The sequence below is a fragment of the Triticum dicoccoides genome, chromosome 4A (assembly GCF_002162155.2).
Source record: "Triticum dicoccoides isolate Atlit2015 ecotype Zavitan chromosome 4A, WEW_v2.0, whole genome shotgun sequence".
Lineage (NCBI taxonomy): Eukaryota > Viridiplantae > Streptophyta > Magnoliopsida > Poales > Poaceae > Triticum > Triticum dicoccoides.
In genome coordinates, this window is record NC_041386.1 from 218337808 (window position 1) to 218350032 (window position 12225).

The 12225-nt window shown below is 41.9% G+C and overlaps 1 protein-coding gene across 3 annotated transcripts; it reads left to right on the top strand.

Annotated features, from left to right (window-relative positions):
* Positions 1–6714: 6714 nt before the first annotated feature.
* Positions 6715–11512, top strand: LOC119285677. Of its 3 annotated transcripts, none has more exons than XM_037565014.1 (10): positions 6715–6856; positions 7009–7110; positions 7630–7749; positions 8050–8306; positions 8445–8894; positions 8981–9222; positions 9317–9529; positions 9834–9926; positions 10013–10114; positions 10929–11512. In XM_037565014.1, exons 5-10 carry the CDS (start codon positions 8882–8884, stop codon positions 11295–11297), a joined length of 1032 nt encoding a protein of 343 aa, XP_037420911.1. In that variant the 5' UTR covers positions 6715–6856; positions 7009–7110; positions 7630–7749; positions 8050–8306; positions 8445–8881; the 3' UTR covers positions 11298–11512. The 3 variants fall into 3 exon arrangements, with proteins under 3 accessions (XP_037420911.1, XP_037420913.1, XP_037420912.1); XM_037565016.1 differs by having other exon boundaries at positions 10013–10108; XM_037565015.1 differs by lacking the exon at positions 8050–8306.
* Positions 11513–12225: the final 713 nt, after the last annotated feature.

Here is a 12225-nt window from a genome sequence, read left to right on the forward strand (position 1 = left end):
CATATCTGCTGAATAAACCCAAGTCTATAGTAGCTAGTGTTTATTTCTTCAGTTTCGTAAGTTTCGTCAATTTCTTCAGTAGTTTGAGGTCGTTTTCTAAATAAACCCAAGTCTACATAGCTCGAGTTAGTTAGCGTCAAGATCGAGTCTGGCGCCCCCTCTGATCGCTCGTGGGATGGCACGAGCACCACAATCGGTGGTGGTGTGTAGTTTGGGGCCATGAGCCCGTTTCCTTTGTTGTACTGGAAGTAAATTCGTGAATGAAAGGCAGAAAAGACGCAAGTTCTGCGCGGCGTAAACCTCTTGGCAGCAAAGTTTTTAAAATACTATGGTATTCCAAAACCATTGTGTTAGCTACTTTGGGTCTGTGTAATTCAATTCCTAAATTGTAGCCTTTTTTATTCATTGGCAGATGGACAGAAGTTGGATGAAAGCTAGGAAATTTTCCGAAGAATACATCAATGGAGTGAAAGAGTTCATGAATTTCGTTCGTGAAACCTATGCCGAGGATGCTCAAATTCTTTGCCCGTGCCACAAATGTCTCGATGGTAAACAAGAACCTCAAGGGAATGTGGAGGATCATATTCTTATTTATGGGATGTCTAGCACATATGATAGGTGGATTCATCATGGAGAACCATTAAATGTTGAAGCTGATGCAGATGCACATCATGTGGATGGAGCTACTGATATCATGGTAGATGTTGCTGAAAAGGATGTTCGTTTGGAGGAGGAGGATCTATATGAAGGTGATAGAATTCCTGACATGATAAAGGATCTGTATGGATCGGAGGACACGGGTAGACAGCAATCAAAGTTTGCAAAAGTGATAGAAGAGGCAAAGTGCTCACTTTATGAAGGGTCTGAAACTTCAAGATTTTCATTTGTCGTGAAGTTACTCCACATCAAGTCTTTCTATCGGATCTCCAGTGCTGCATTTAATGCAATACTCGCATTGTTGGCCAAGTCATTCCCGAAGTGCTCGATTCCCAAATCTTATGATGAAGCACTAAAATTTATCCGTGCATTGGGGCTAGGCTATGATTCAATCCATGTGTGCCCAAATAATTGTGTCCTTTTCAGAAAACAATATGCCAACCATGACGAATGTCCGGTATGTGGTGCATCGAGATGGAAGGACTCAGATGGGAAAAAACAGATTCCGATGAAAGTACTGAGACATTTCCCATTGATCCCGAGGTTGCAGCGGATGTATTCTTTGAAGAAGTCATTGGAAGAGGTACAATGGCACAATCTGAAGAAGAAACCCGTGGAAAATGAAATAAGCCATCCAGTTGACGGTGAAGCATGGAAAGACTTTGATAAAAAAACATAGAGATTTTGCTGAAGATGCACGGAACCAGAGAATTGGCATTGGTACAGATGGGTTTAATCCGTTTGGAAAAATGAGTGCTTCCTACAGCATGTGGCCTGTATTTGTGATGCCTTATAACCTGCCACCATGGGCATGTATGGATCAGTGCAACCTCATGATGGCCTTACTTATACCCGGTCCAAATTCTCCAGGGAAGGATTTTGATTTGTTCTTGGAGCCTCTCATCGAAGAGTTGCTTGAGCTTTGGAAGGGTGTAAATACCTATGATGCCTTAAGTGAAAAAATTTAATCTACGTGCAGCAGTCCTATGGTGCATCCATGATTATCCAGAATTGAGCACTCTGTCAGGAAGAGTCATGAGTGGCTACTATGTGTGTTTGCACTGTGACAAAGATCCCTACTCACAGAGGATAAGAAACAAGATATGTTATATTGGACATCGTTGTTTTCTTCCTTGAGCGCATCACTGGCGAAGAAGCAAAGCTTTTAATGGTAAGAGTGAAAACCGTGACAAGCCAGAGGAATTCAGTACAGAAGAGCTGCTGCTACAATTGGAGAATGTCAAAGATGTGAGACCAGGAAACCATCCTCAAAACAAGAAAAGAAAGCGTAAAGATGCCGGTCAATGCTGGAAACGGAGGGTTTGTTTGTGGGACCTGCCATACTGGATAGATTTGAAACTAAGGCATAATCTTGATGTAATGCACATCGACAGAAACATATGTGACAACCTGCTTGGGACATTTCTTAACATTGATGATAAGACAAAGGATACGGCTAGTGCTAGGCTTGATTTGGAAGACATGGGTATAAGACCAGATTTACACCTCGACCGTGATGAGGATGGAAATCCAGTTGGTTTGCTAGAAGCATGGTACACAATGAAAAAAGAACAGAAGCTTGCATTCTATGAATTTATAAGACAAGTGAGATTTGCATATGGGTATGATACTAACTTAGCAAAATGTGTTAGTCCTGATGGATGCAAGCTTCAATCACTGAAAACCCATGATTGCCATATCCTCCTCCAAAGACTTATACCAGTTGGTATCCGTGGAATCATGGATAATGAGATATATGAAGGTGTCGCTGATTTGGGAAAAAAATTTAGAGAACTGTGTTGCAAAACTTTGAAGCTAGATGTTTTAGAAAGACTTAAGGAAGAATTCCTAGTTATTCTTTGCAAACTAGAGAAGATTTTTCCTCCAGCTTTCTTTGATGACATGGTGCATCTAGCCGTTCATTTACCAGATGAGGCAATTCTTAGAGGCCCGATGCAGTACGGATGGATGTATCCAATTGAGAGAAGGCTACTTACTTGTAAGCGTTATGTGAGGAACATGGACAGACCTGAAGGATCGATTGCAGAAGCATATGTTGTTGATGAGTGCCTAACATTTTGCTTGAGGTACTTGGACGATGTGGAAAAAAGATTTAATCGGGAGGGCAGAAATAGAGAGTGCACTGATCTGCAAGCTATTGATTTGTCGGTTTTCAACCATAGTGTGCATTTACTTGGAGGTTCTAGAAAGAAATATGCTGGGGGTGATTATGACAAGATGGTTTGGTATGTTCTCAATAATTGTATTGAGGTTCAGCCATATCTCCTGTATGTGATCTCTTCTAAACATGTAAAATTTATTTTATATTGATCCATTTATTTAGGCAGGATGTTTTAACTCACTCTCCTTTGCATTGCAGACTATGCAAGGAAGAATTGCGGCAGGAAGATAGTCATAATGTTGATGAAAGGCTTGAGAAAGGATTTCCCAGATGGTTTCAGAATCATGTGACTTCTTTGCGTGTGGAGAAGAGAGAAGAGGTAAGTGATGATCTCTATGCTTTGGCATGTGGACCAGCTTCTGGAGTCTTATCATATTCAGCATGTGTTGTTGAGGGTGTCCAGTACCACACAATGGACCGTGAGAAGAATAATAGGGCGCAAAACAGTGGAGTCATGGTTGAGGGAACCAACGATAGTGAAGTCAACGGCGATGGAGAAGAGGAGATCATTGACTTCTATGGTCAACTGAAAGAAATCATCAAGTTGCAGTATAACTCTACCCAAGGTGTCAATCGTTAAGTTGTCTTATTTCATTGTGTTTGGTTTGATCTGGATGCCAAAAAGACAGGACTTAAATATGATGGACATTTCAAAAGCATCAATATTGGAAAATGCTGGTATAAAAATGATCCTTTTATTCTGGCAACACAGTCAACAAAGGTGTTTTATTTACAAGACACAAAGTATGGTGGAGATTGGAGAGTTGTGTAGAAATTTTAGCATAGACATTTGTGGAGTGTGACTGAAACTTCCGTGGAGCAAGGTCCCAATGGTAGTGGACTAAATTACCAGGATGATGATTCGGAGGAAGTTTCGGTGAGAGCTAATGAATCCATTGTGTCGAATCTGCTACGCAAAGACCAAGAACACTATGTGATTGATCCTATTGTAGAGGCAAAACTTGTCAAACAACATATTGAATTATTGTATGAAAGCGAGGAGGAGGATGGCCACGATGAAACTATGATGCAATATCATAGTGATGATGAAGATCACACTAGTCACAATATTGGTGATGATGACGAGTAGTTCCAGGTCTGTGAATTTATCTTATGTATCCACTTCTCTCTAGATTTTATCTCATGTGTCCACATCTGTCTTAATGCCTTGCCTTGCCTTGTTCGGTTCTAGTGCAGAAAGGTCTATGGCCAATTGATGTTTTGTGCTTCTAGTGCAGAAAGGTCTATGGTTTGCATGCTAATATTGATGTGCTATTGCTTACATACTTCAAACTTACTGGATTAATTCTCTCAGGTATGACTTCCTGAACAAGTGCTCAACTAAGATGGACCTCTTTGTCGTTCTGGAGCGTGTTGGGATCAAGGAAGATGGGTGACCAAGGAAGATGCCATGAAAAAAGATGCCATGAAGTGGTTCCAGGTCAAGTATGAGTGTGTCATCTTGAAGAAGTCCCATGGTAGCTAGTAACCTTTCGAGTCATTGAGTTGTTGTTAGAGCTTAAGTCAGTCACGCTTCATCTGGATCATGGAATCGTATGTTTATTATTACAAATCCGCACTACTAATTTTGCCTAAGCTGTTTATTGAAGGAGTTGGTTCTGACTTAGTGTTGTGTGGGTTCAGACGTTGTAATGTGTGGGTTCAGACTTAGTGTTGCGTGGACTTGGTTCAGTTGGGTTCAGAAACAATAGTCAAATAGAGAACCTTGGTTCGGTTGGGTTCAAGGATCATTCTAGAAACGTATTTTTGAAATTCAAAATAGAACCTAAAATGTTTTTTTGTTTTTTCGAAAAAGTGACGAAATCAATCTTTGATTTATGGCTCGGTGAGTATGTGTTTCCCCTGACTCGCCCGGTTTTTAAGGAGGCCAACCAAGGGACCGATCTGTTGCTAGCTGCGTACCTATTTTTTTAGCCCTTAAAAGACCCATTTCTTCTGGCTCACCCGGTTGGTCATCAGGTCTGTTATCATACAACAAAGTTGACCATACATAAATTTTTATCCCGCATCCACACACCGAGGTACGCCATTGCTCGCATGTTAGTAGGGATGATGACCTAGCTATTGTAGGTCGAGGACGATCCGGAGCAACAAGTAGATGTGGAGGTGGAGGCTCGAGAGCGGGATCAAATATGGAGGAGATGCAAGTGCGGGAGGGCCGGAGGTGAAGGTGGGACGGTCTGGGACATTTGGATGGCCCTTGAGAGGAGGAGGAAGAAGAATGGGAGAGGGGAGCAAGGTAATGAGGATGTTGTACCCCATTATTCTAACATACATCGTTTGATCTTACCACCATCACTGCCTCCTCCTATCTATCCACATGTCTACTTTTTCTTGTGACCCGTTGCTGAATACTCTGTCATGCCTTCATGTTGGGAGGAAAATGGGCATGTAAGGATTTGTTTCTCCCGGTGCAACGCACGGGCATTTTACTAGTATATTTAAACTCCCAAGATCATAATAAATTCATATGAACTTGGGAAATTATATATAACTTGGACACATGCCCGTGCATTGCAAATGGAGAGTATGTAAAAAGGAACATGTAGAAATTAGAAAATCAACATAAAGCAAACTCTACACACTCAGGACAACATCTTCCACTCTGAATTGGCATCACAAAGTGGAGGGACGGCGGTGGCGGAGGGACGGGGGCGCGGCGGCGGCGGAGGGATGAGGGTGTGGTGGCGGGGGAGGGATGGGGGTGCGGTGGCGGTTGAAACACCCTCGGGAAGTTGTTGCTTTATTATTAGGTAAAGATATATCATATTGTTCACAAATAACCGAATCTTGATAATAAATTCCTTTCCCCCTAAAAAATGAATCTTGATAATAAATTCATTTCCCCCTAAAAAAGATAATGAACGCCATTAATCCCATGACTCGTTCTCTTTCCCAACCGCATGAGAGGCAAACGAGGAAGAGAAACCATTGCCCCCTCTGACGATGACATGTACCTAGGGTAAGGTCTTATTCAACACTCCAAAGAAACAAAGCTCCCGAAGCACCGAGACGTAGGGTTGCCCTCTCCTACGTACCCCCTACCTCTATTGTCAGATCTGTTCCCACGACACCCTCCCTCCATCGGCGAAGCTGCTGGTCCCTACCTCCATCTGTCGCTCCGACGGCGGCTACATGTGGGGACCTCGGCGCCATGTTATTTCACCGTCAACTTGTTCGCTCTAGCCGACACAAATGCTCCATCACCATCGCAAACCCTAGATTTGAAGTAACCCCAATGAAAAAATGTGTGTGGAAACCAGCAAGCTCCGACAACCCCGTGTCGAGACACCGCGCCCGAGGAAGCGAGATCGGGCGACCCTGCACGATGTTATGTGAAGGTTTTCTTTTTTTTTATTTTTTAATTTGTTAGTCGGTTTCAAAATGCAGTCAAAAATGCCGGCATAACTGTTCATACCTAGGGATTGAATATTGTGAAACTCTTGATGAAATAGATATTTGTGTACCTAATTTTTTTAAATAACAAGTAAACTATAAGGGAGTTGTAGTTCAAATTTTCATAAAAATGACTTAATTATTTTTTCCTCCCGCCACACATAAAAATAACAAGTAAACTATAATGGATTTTTACCTTGCACCACACCTAAAATTTTTCCCGCTGCTGCCAAAAATTTTCCCGCTGCACATATGAAGGTATTTCTGTCACCAAAGAGCACCACTACACGCCCGCACCGCACGATACGAGGGTATTTTCGTCAATGTAATTTAGCCGCATGGCACCATACCGCCGCTCCCGTCCCCCAAATCCCCTCGAACCCGAGCCGCCCCTCTGCCCTCCCCACGAACCCTAGCCGCCCCCTCGGCCCTCGAGCACGAGCTGCAGCCGATCCAGCCACCGGTGGGGCGGCGCGAGCAGCGGCCGGTCCAGCCACCGGCGGGGTGGCACGAGCAGCCGCCGGTCCAGCCACCGGCGGCGCGGCGCGAGCAGCGACCGGTCCTACCACCGGCGGGGCGGCGCGACCTTGACCTCTCCAGGTACAGGGCCTCCCCACCGGCGGGGCTCCTGTGCTTCCCCGCTCCGGCTCGCCCAACCCAGCAGCACACTCCTCCACCACATCTCTCTCTCTCTGCACCACCACACTCCACCGTTTCTCACTGTATTTCTTATGTTGTGGTGAATGTTGCAGAGGTGGAAGGGAAGCAGAGGACCGTTCGACCATACTCCACCGCTGCTCACCGTTCAACCATACTCCAAGTACAAGCAGACCATCTTCTCCGTCCTCCCCTAGGTAACTTCATCTTCATCCCACATCCAAGTAGGTGTTCCGTTTGAACTAAACCTGATTTAGTTTCTGGACAACTAGGTCTGTTTTTATCTGGCATTGCGGGAGTCTAGATAGCTCTGCAATAGTAGACTCATGACGTGACCATGCAGCTCTAGTTCTGCTAGTCCCTATTGAAAATTCCGAATCTTCATCAGTTCTGCACTGGCTGTTAATTTAAATATTTAATCATATTGCTACACTTAATTTCTGCAAATTTAATGAACTGGACAACTTAATGCAAATGTATTTTATTTGCACTTGCTCTCAACTGAATATTGTACGAAGACATGATACATAAGCAATTTATCAATAGCTAAAAATGTGTAGGCTACAGCTTGTGTGTGACAGTGTGACTGATGTCGATGACAAGTAGTGAAGTGCTTGTGTCTAGATACTATTATATGTGCAACTGTTTATCTACCTTCCAAAGCATCAGCCCACTTTATATTTTTAATAACTTGTAACTGCTATGCTGCTCCCTAGGCCATTAACTCGTCCAGCAAGCAAGGCAAGTAAACCAGGCAACAACCAAGCTGACTAGCATAGTTCTAGTTTCCATTAGATCTACTATGACAAAGATGACAAGGAGCAAGAAACTTGCAGGTATACGACTTGTTTGTTTAGTGTGCTATTTGGTTTTCTATGGACGTGAATTGTGCTTTGTATAGTTCCGTGCCTAGCTAACGTTTGTAACCTATTAATCGAAATTTATGTCTTCTAGGATTGCTAATAATTCGCTCCTGATATGTACTCTGTATAAAAAATAAAATAGTTCGCTCCTGATTTGTATTTGTATTCTAGGATTGCTAAGAAACTCGCAGCTTAGTTGTTTGTGTTGTCTTGCTTCTCCTATGCATTTCAACCATTAAGTCTTACAATTATATATTTTTTGTTCATGTAAAGAAGCACCAACTACTGAATATGAGAAGATTAGGGCTAAAAATATGATGAGGAACAACCGCATATTCCAATCACTTGGCATCGCTGCATTAGGTATGATGGTTAGGAACTCAAATCAAATGCAGCAAGGTAGTGCCATCACCGGTGGGGACTCATCTTCTGCCATAACACAACAAGGCTCAAGCTCTATGTACAGTCCTGACGATGAGGTCATTGAGGAGGATGAAGTTGATGATATTATAGTGGAGAAGGAAGATAAGGTGCTAATTCTACCTTTGTTTTTGAGGGATGGGGGCTATATGTATGCTATATGTGCTTGAGTGCTTTTACTAATTTTTGAAAAACATTTTTTGCATGAGATCTAATAGTTGTCTCGTTTTTATTATAATGCTTTAAAGGTTTCTAAGAAGGCAAGGAAGTCGATCAATAAAAATACAAAGAAGAGTTCTGATAAACCTTCTGAGATGGCTCCAGGAAAAACAGGGTGATTGCTCTAGCCTCGGGAGGCTCAAAGAGGGTGCTACCTGGTTTGAACTCGGATGAACATGAATCTGCTCGAGTCACTAGGCAGAAAACAAAGTTGTCTCTAACCAACCATGAAGAAAGTCTTGTGCAAATGGATGTAGGAAGCCCAACAAATGTGGATGAAGGAAGCCTCCATGTGCACATGGATGTAAGAAGCTCGATGCACGAAGATGAAAGAAGCATGATGCATGGGGGTGAAGTAAGTCTGATGCAGATGGGTGAAACAAGCCATGTCCCATCTACTCTGTGCACAAATCAGCCAATTGAAGTTCCTAAGTTCTCTAACCAATAGCTTGGCCAACAACGGCAAATGGACGTTGAAGGCAAGAAATATTAACACATGATCAGTTATGAAATCATGAAATGCAAACTTGATTTATGTTAACTGTATGAACGTCTTCTTTTTCAGCTACACCTATTGTGGATAAGTGCAGGAATGGGAAAGGGCTCGAAAGACTCACTAAAGAGTTAGGCTCTAAGATTATCATCCAAGTGGCCGAGGGGAAGAAACACCCGGACAAACCAGCACAGGCTGCAAAGCTTGCATCCCAGGGTGGGGTTGCTGCGAGGAAGCATCTACCACTCCTTCCCCACTTCAAGGAGTACAAGGCCAATGGGAATCATATTGACAATTTCATTGGCAAAGTTGTTGTAAGTTTATTCTTTCTCAGCCAAATGTGATTATTTCTGTTCACTTGTTATATCATTCTAAATTGTGCCCTTGCATTATATGTTATCTACTCAGATCAATTTTGATATGGAAACCCGTTCCGATGCCGTGAAGTATGCATGCACTGACATCCTCAAGACCGCATTGAAGAATAGGCGCCACCATCTGAAGAAGAAGCATTTTGACAATGTACCGGCCAATCTAGTGAGTGTCAAATCTCCTGATAAGAATGTGACAGATGCGGAGTGGCAAAGGCTGGTCAAGATGTGGTCTACCCCAAGGCACAAGGTATTCATACTTTAGTTCTATGTGAAGGAGTTCATTGTGTCTATGTTTACCATTGTGCTTGTTTTATCTTGCCATGTTCATACGATAGCTATTTAGCTGGTATAATAATGATGATGTGCTTGTTTACCATTATGTCTATTGTGCTTGTTTTATCTTGCCATCGTTGTGCTGCTTGGAGAGATGATAATAACATTGTTTTCATGCTATTATGGCTACATACACTTTTGAAATACAACTTGGATTGCAATCTGTAGGAGCCTTTATGGTTGCTCCATTAATTCTCATGTTTCTTTTTCCATGGTAGGAAACCTGTCAGTCAAACAAGGATAACAGTTCCAAAGTTAAGTTCCATCAGAAAACTAGTTCTCGCCCCTACATTTCCCATGTGCATGCTTTGGTAAGGATCTCTCATGTTATCATTTGCTAATATAGTCATTCTTTCAATTGTTTCTTATTGTTCCATTGTGTCGTGAACAATTTCAGAAAGAGGCTCGTAAGTGTGAAGAGTTGACTGCATTTGATCTATTCAAGGAGTGCCACAATGGCAAGAAGACTGGTTTCTCTGAGCCAGTTAAGAAGGTGATAGTAAGTTTCTAGTATACTTTTTCATGTTGATGAGGCTTGTTTACCTCATCCTTGTTACACTTGATTACATTATATGACTTCTGCTTGACGGATTTGATAGAGATGGTTTTTTCAAAGTAGTACCATATATGATTCATGTTTTGTTATAGTTTGTTTGTACCAGTCCTCTGTTTCATTGCATTGCATATTCATTTTGGTACTGGAAATGCGACAATATTTAGGCAATTTTAGTTCTTGTTGCAGTCCAGCGGGTATAGCTTGTTGTTGGACACTATTAATTAAGAGAGAGCGTTGTATGCTCTTTGATTATTTGTCTAGTGATTGCCTGAAGCATCTATCTTCCCATATTTCGGAGTGGAGAAACTCTATCATTTCATATACGATCTGAATGAAATGTTTAGGACTTGTGGAAGTGGATTTCTCTGATAGTGTATACTGTACTAAAAAAACAACATATGCGCTCCTGAAATGTACTACATTCTTATCTGTTCCATGTTCCCATTTAAGCTAAACAGAGATGCACATAGTTGCCTAATTTAAATTTCAACAATGGTTTTTTGTGTATGCTTACATGTTTAATAAACCTGGTGCCATGCTTCTTTCATGTAGCTGATAGTAACTTGCAAAAAAAGTGATTCCCAAGGATGATTAATTCTTCTTGCCTGCTTCAAAGTTTTCAAATAACTAGTTAATTAGTAGCATGGAGACTGGATTATTATTTAGTCAACATTCTTGAGTAGTTTGCTTATAAAGTTTCCTAGTTATTCAGAACCAACTACAATGACATGTGTGTGCATCTTTCTTTAAATGTCAGGCTGACATGGAAAAAGCTATGGAACAAGGGGTACCAAAGAATGTTGTTGCTGTTGTTGCTGACATTCTCACTAAAGAATGTCCCTCCAGCACATTCTTTCAAAATGTTGGCCTTGAGTCGAGCTCCAAGAAGAAGTTCAACAGATCTGCAGCTGCTTTGGATGCTCATGTACAAGAACTAGAGTACAAGCTTGAGAAGGAGAGGCGAGTCGCTGAGTTGATGCGAGAGGAGCTTGTTGAGGTCAAGAAGAAATTAGAGGAGACCGAAGCTGAACGCGCCGCAGAGTATCAGTTGTTACTGCAAAGAGTTGAGGCCATCGATGCTAGATTTGCGCGTCTTATGGATCTGTTCATAGGTAAAATAGTTTAGTATGGCGTGGTTGATGTTGGCTTTGGGACTTTTGATGTTGAGTTGTTTCGACTTGGGGTTGATGAGTTTCTTTGACTGGACATGTGAACGACAATATGGACTAGAGATTGGCTGTGGTTTGATGAGGTTGTGTTTTGGTTGGTGCATCTTAATCTTATGAACATGGTGTACTGATACTAAGCTACTGGCTATGTTATTTTGGTTGGTGCATCTTATGAACTTGTGGTGTAATGATACTGTTGGGCCTAAGTTAATGAGATCTTGGAGAATTGTATTGGGGGACTGCCAAACTGTGCAATGATTTTTTTGAGCTACTGTTGGTTATTGGCTGGACTGAAAATACTAAATTGTATGAGTGGGCTGGCTCGTCTCAAGGCCCAATATAGATTTTTTGATAGAAAAAAGATTCATATATTTTTGTTGGTTAGAGAGAAGGGCTGGTCCAATTAATGATAGATTGAATAAATGGACTGCACATTGCCTGAGCCCAAGAACTAACATTAAAAGCCCGTGGCCCAAAAGTAAATGTAAAAATGCGCTAAATTATTGGGCTCAGCCCATTAAAACAACTGATTTGGACTGACCCTATGTGGCATCCACGTCATCATTTTTTCCACGTCAGCGCGACGTTGGTTCAGCCACATCAGATCCTACGTGGCCTAGGCTCATTAGTAATGACCATAATTTTGGTCAAAGATTTAACTACGAAAATTTTGGTCAAGCGCGGCCATGACCAAAATTCCAGAAAAGGTCACGTTTGTTCGTTCTAGACGGTCAACTGTTGACGTTCCGAATTTGGTCAAAAAAGGTCAATAAATGAAAGCAATGACGAATTAACGACCAAAATGGGGAGTCATAATTTACCGTATTTCTTGTAGTGTTTGCAAATTTCTATGTCTACAATGCTCAACATGGAGCTAATCTAGCT

Coding starts and splice junctions, on each gene's coding strand:
- LOC119285677 (XM_037565014.1), top strand. Junction 9,530..9,833: donor GGTCTACCCCAAGGCACAAG/GTATTCATACTT, acceptor TTTCCATGGTAG/GAAACCTGTCAGTCAAACAA. Junction 9,927..10,012: donor TTTCCCATGTGCATGCTTTG/GTAAGGATCTCT, acceptor GAACAATTTCAG/AAAGAGGCTCGTAAGTGTGA.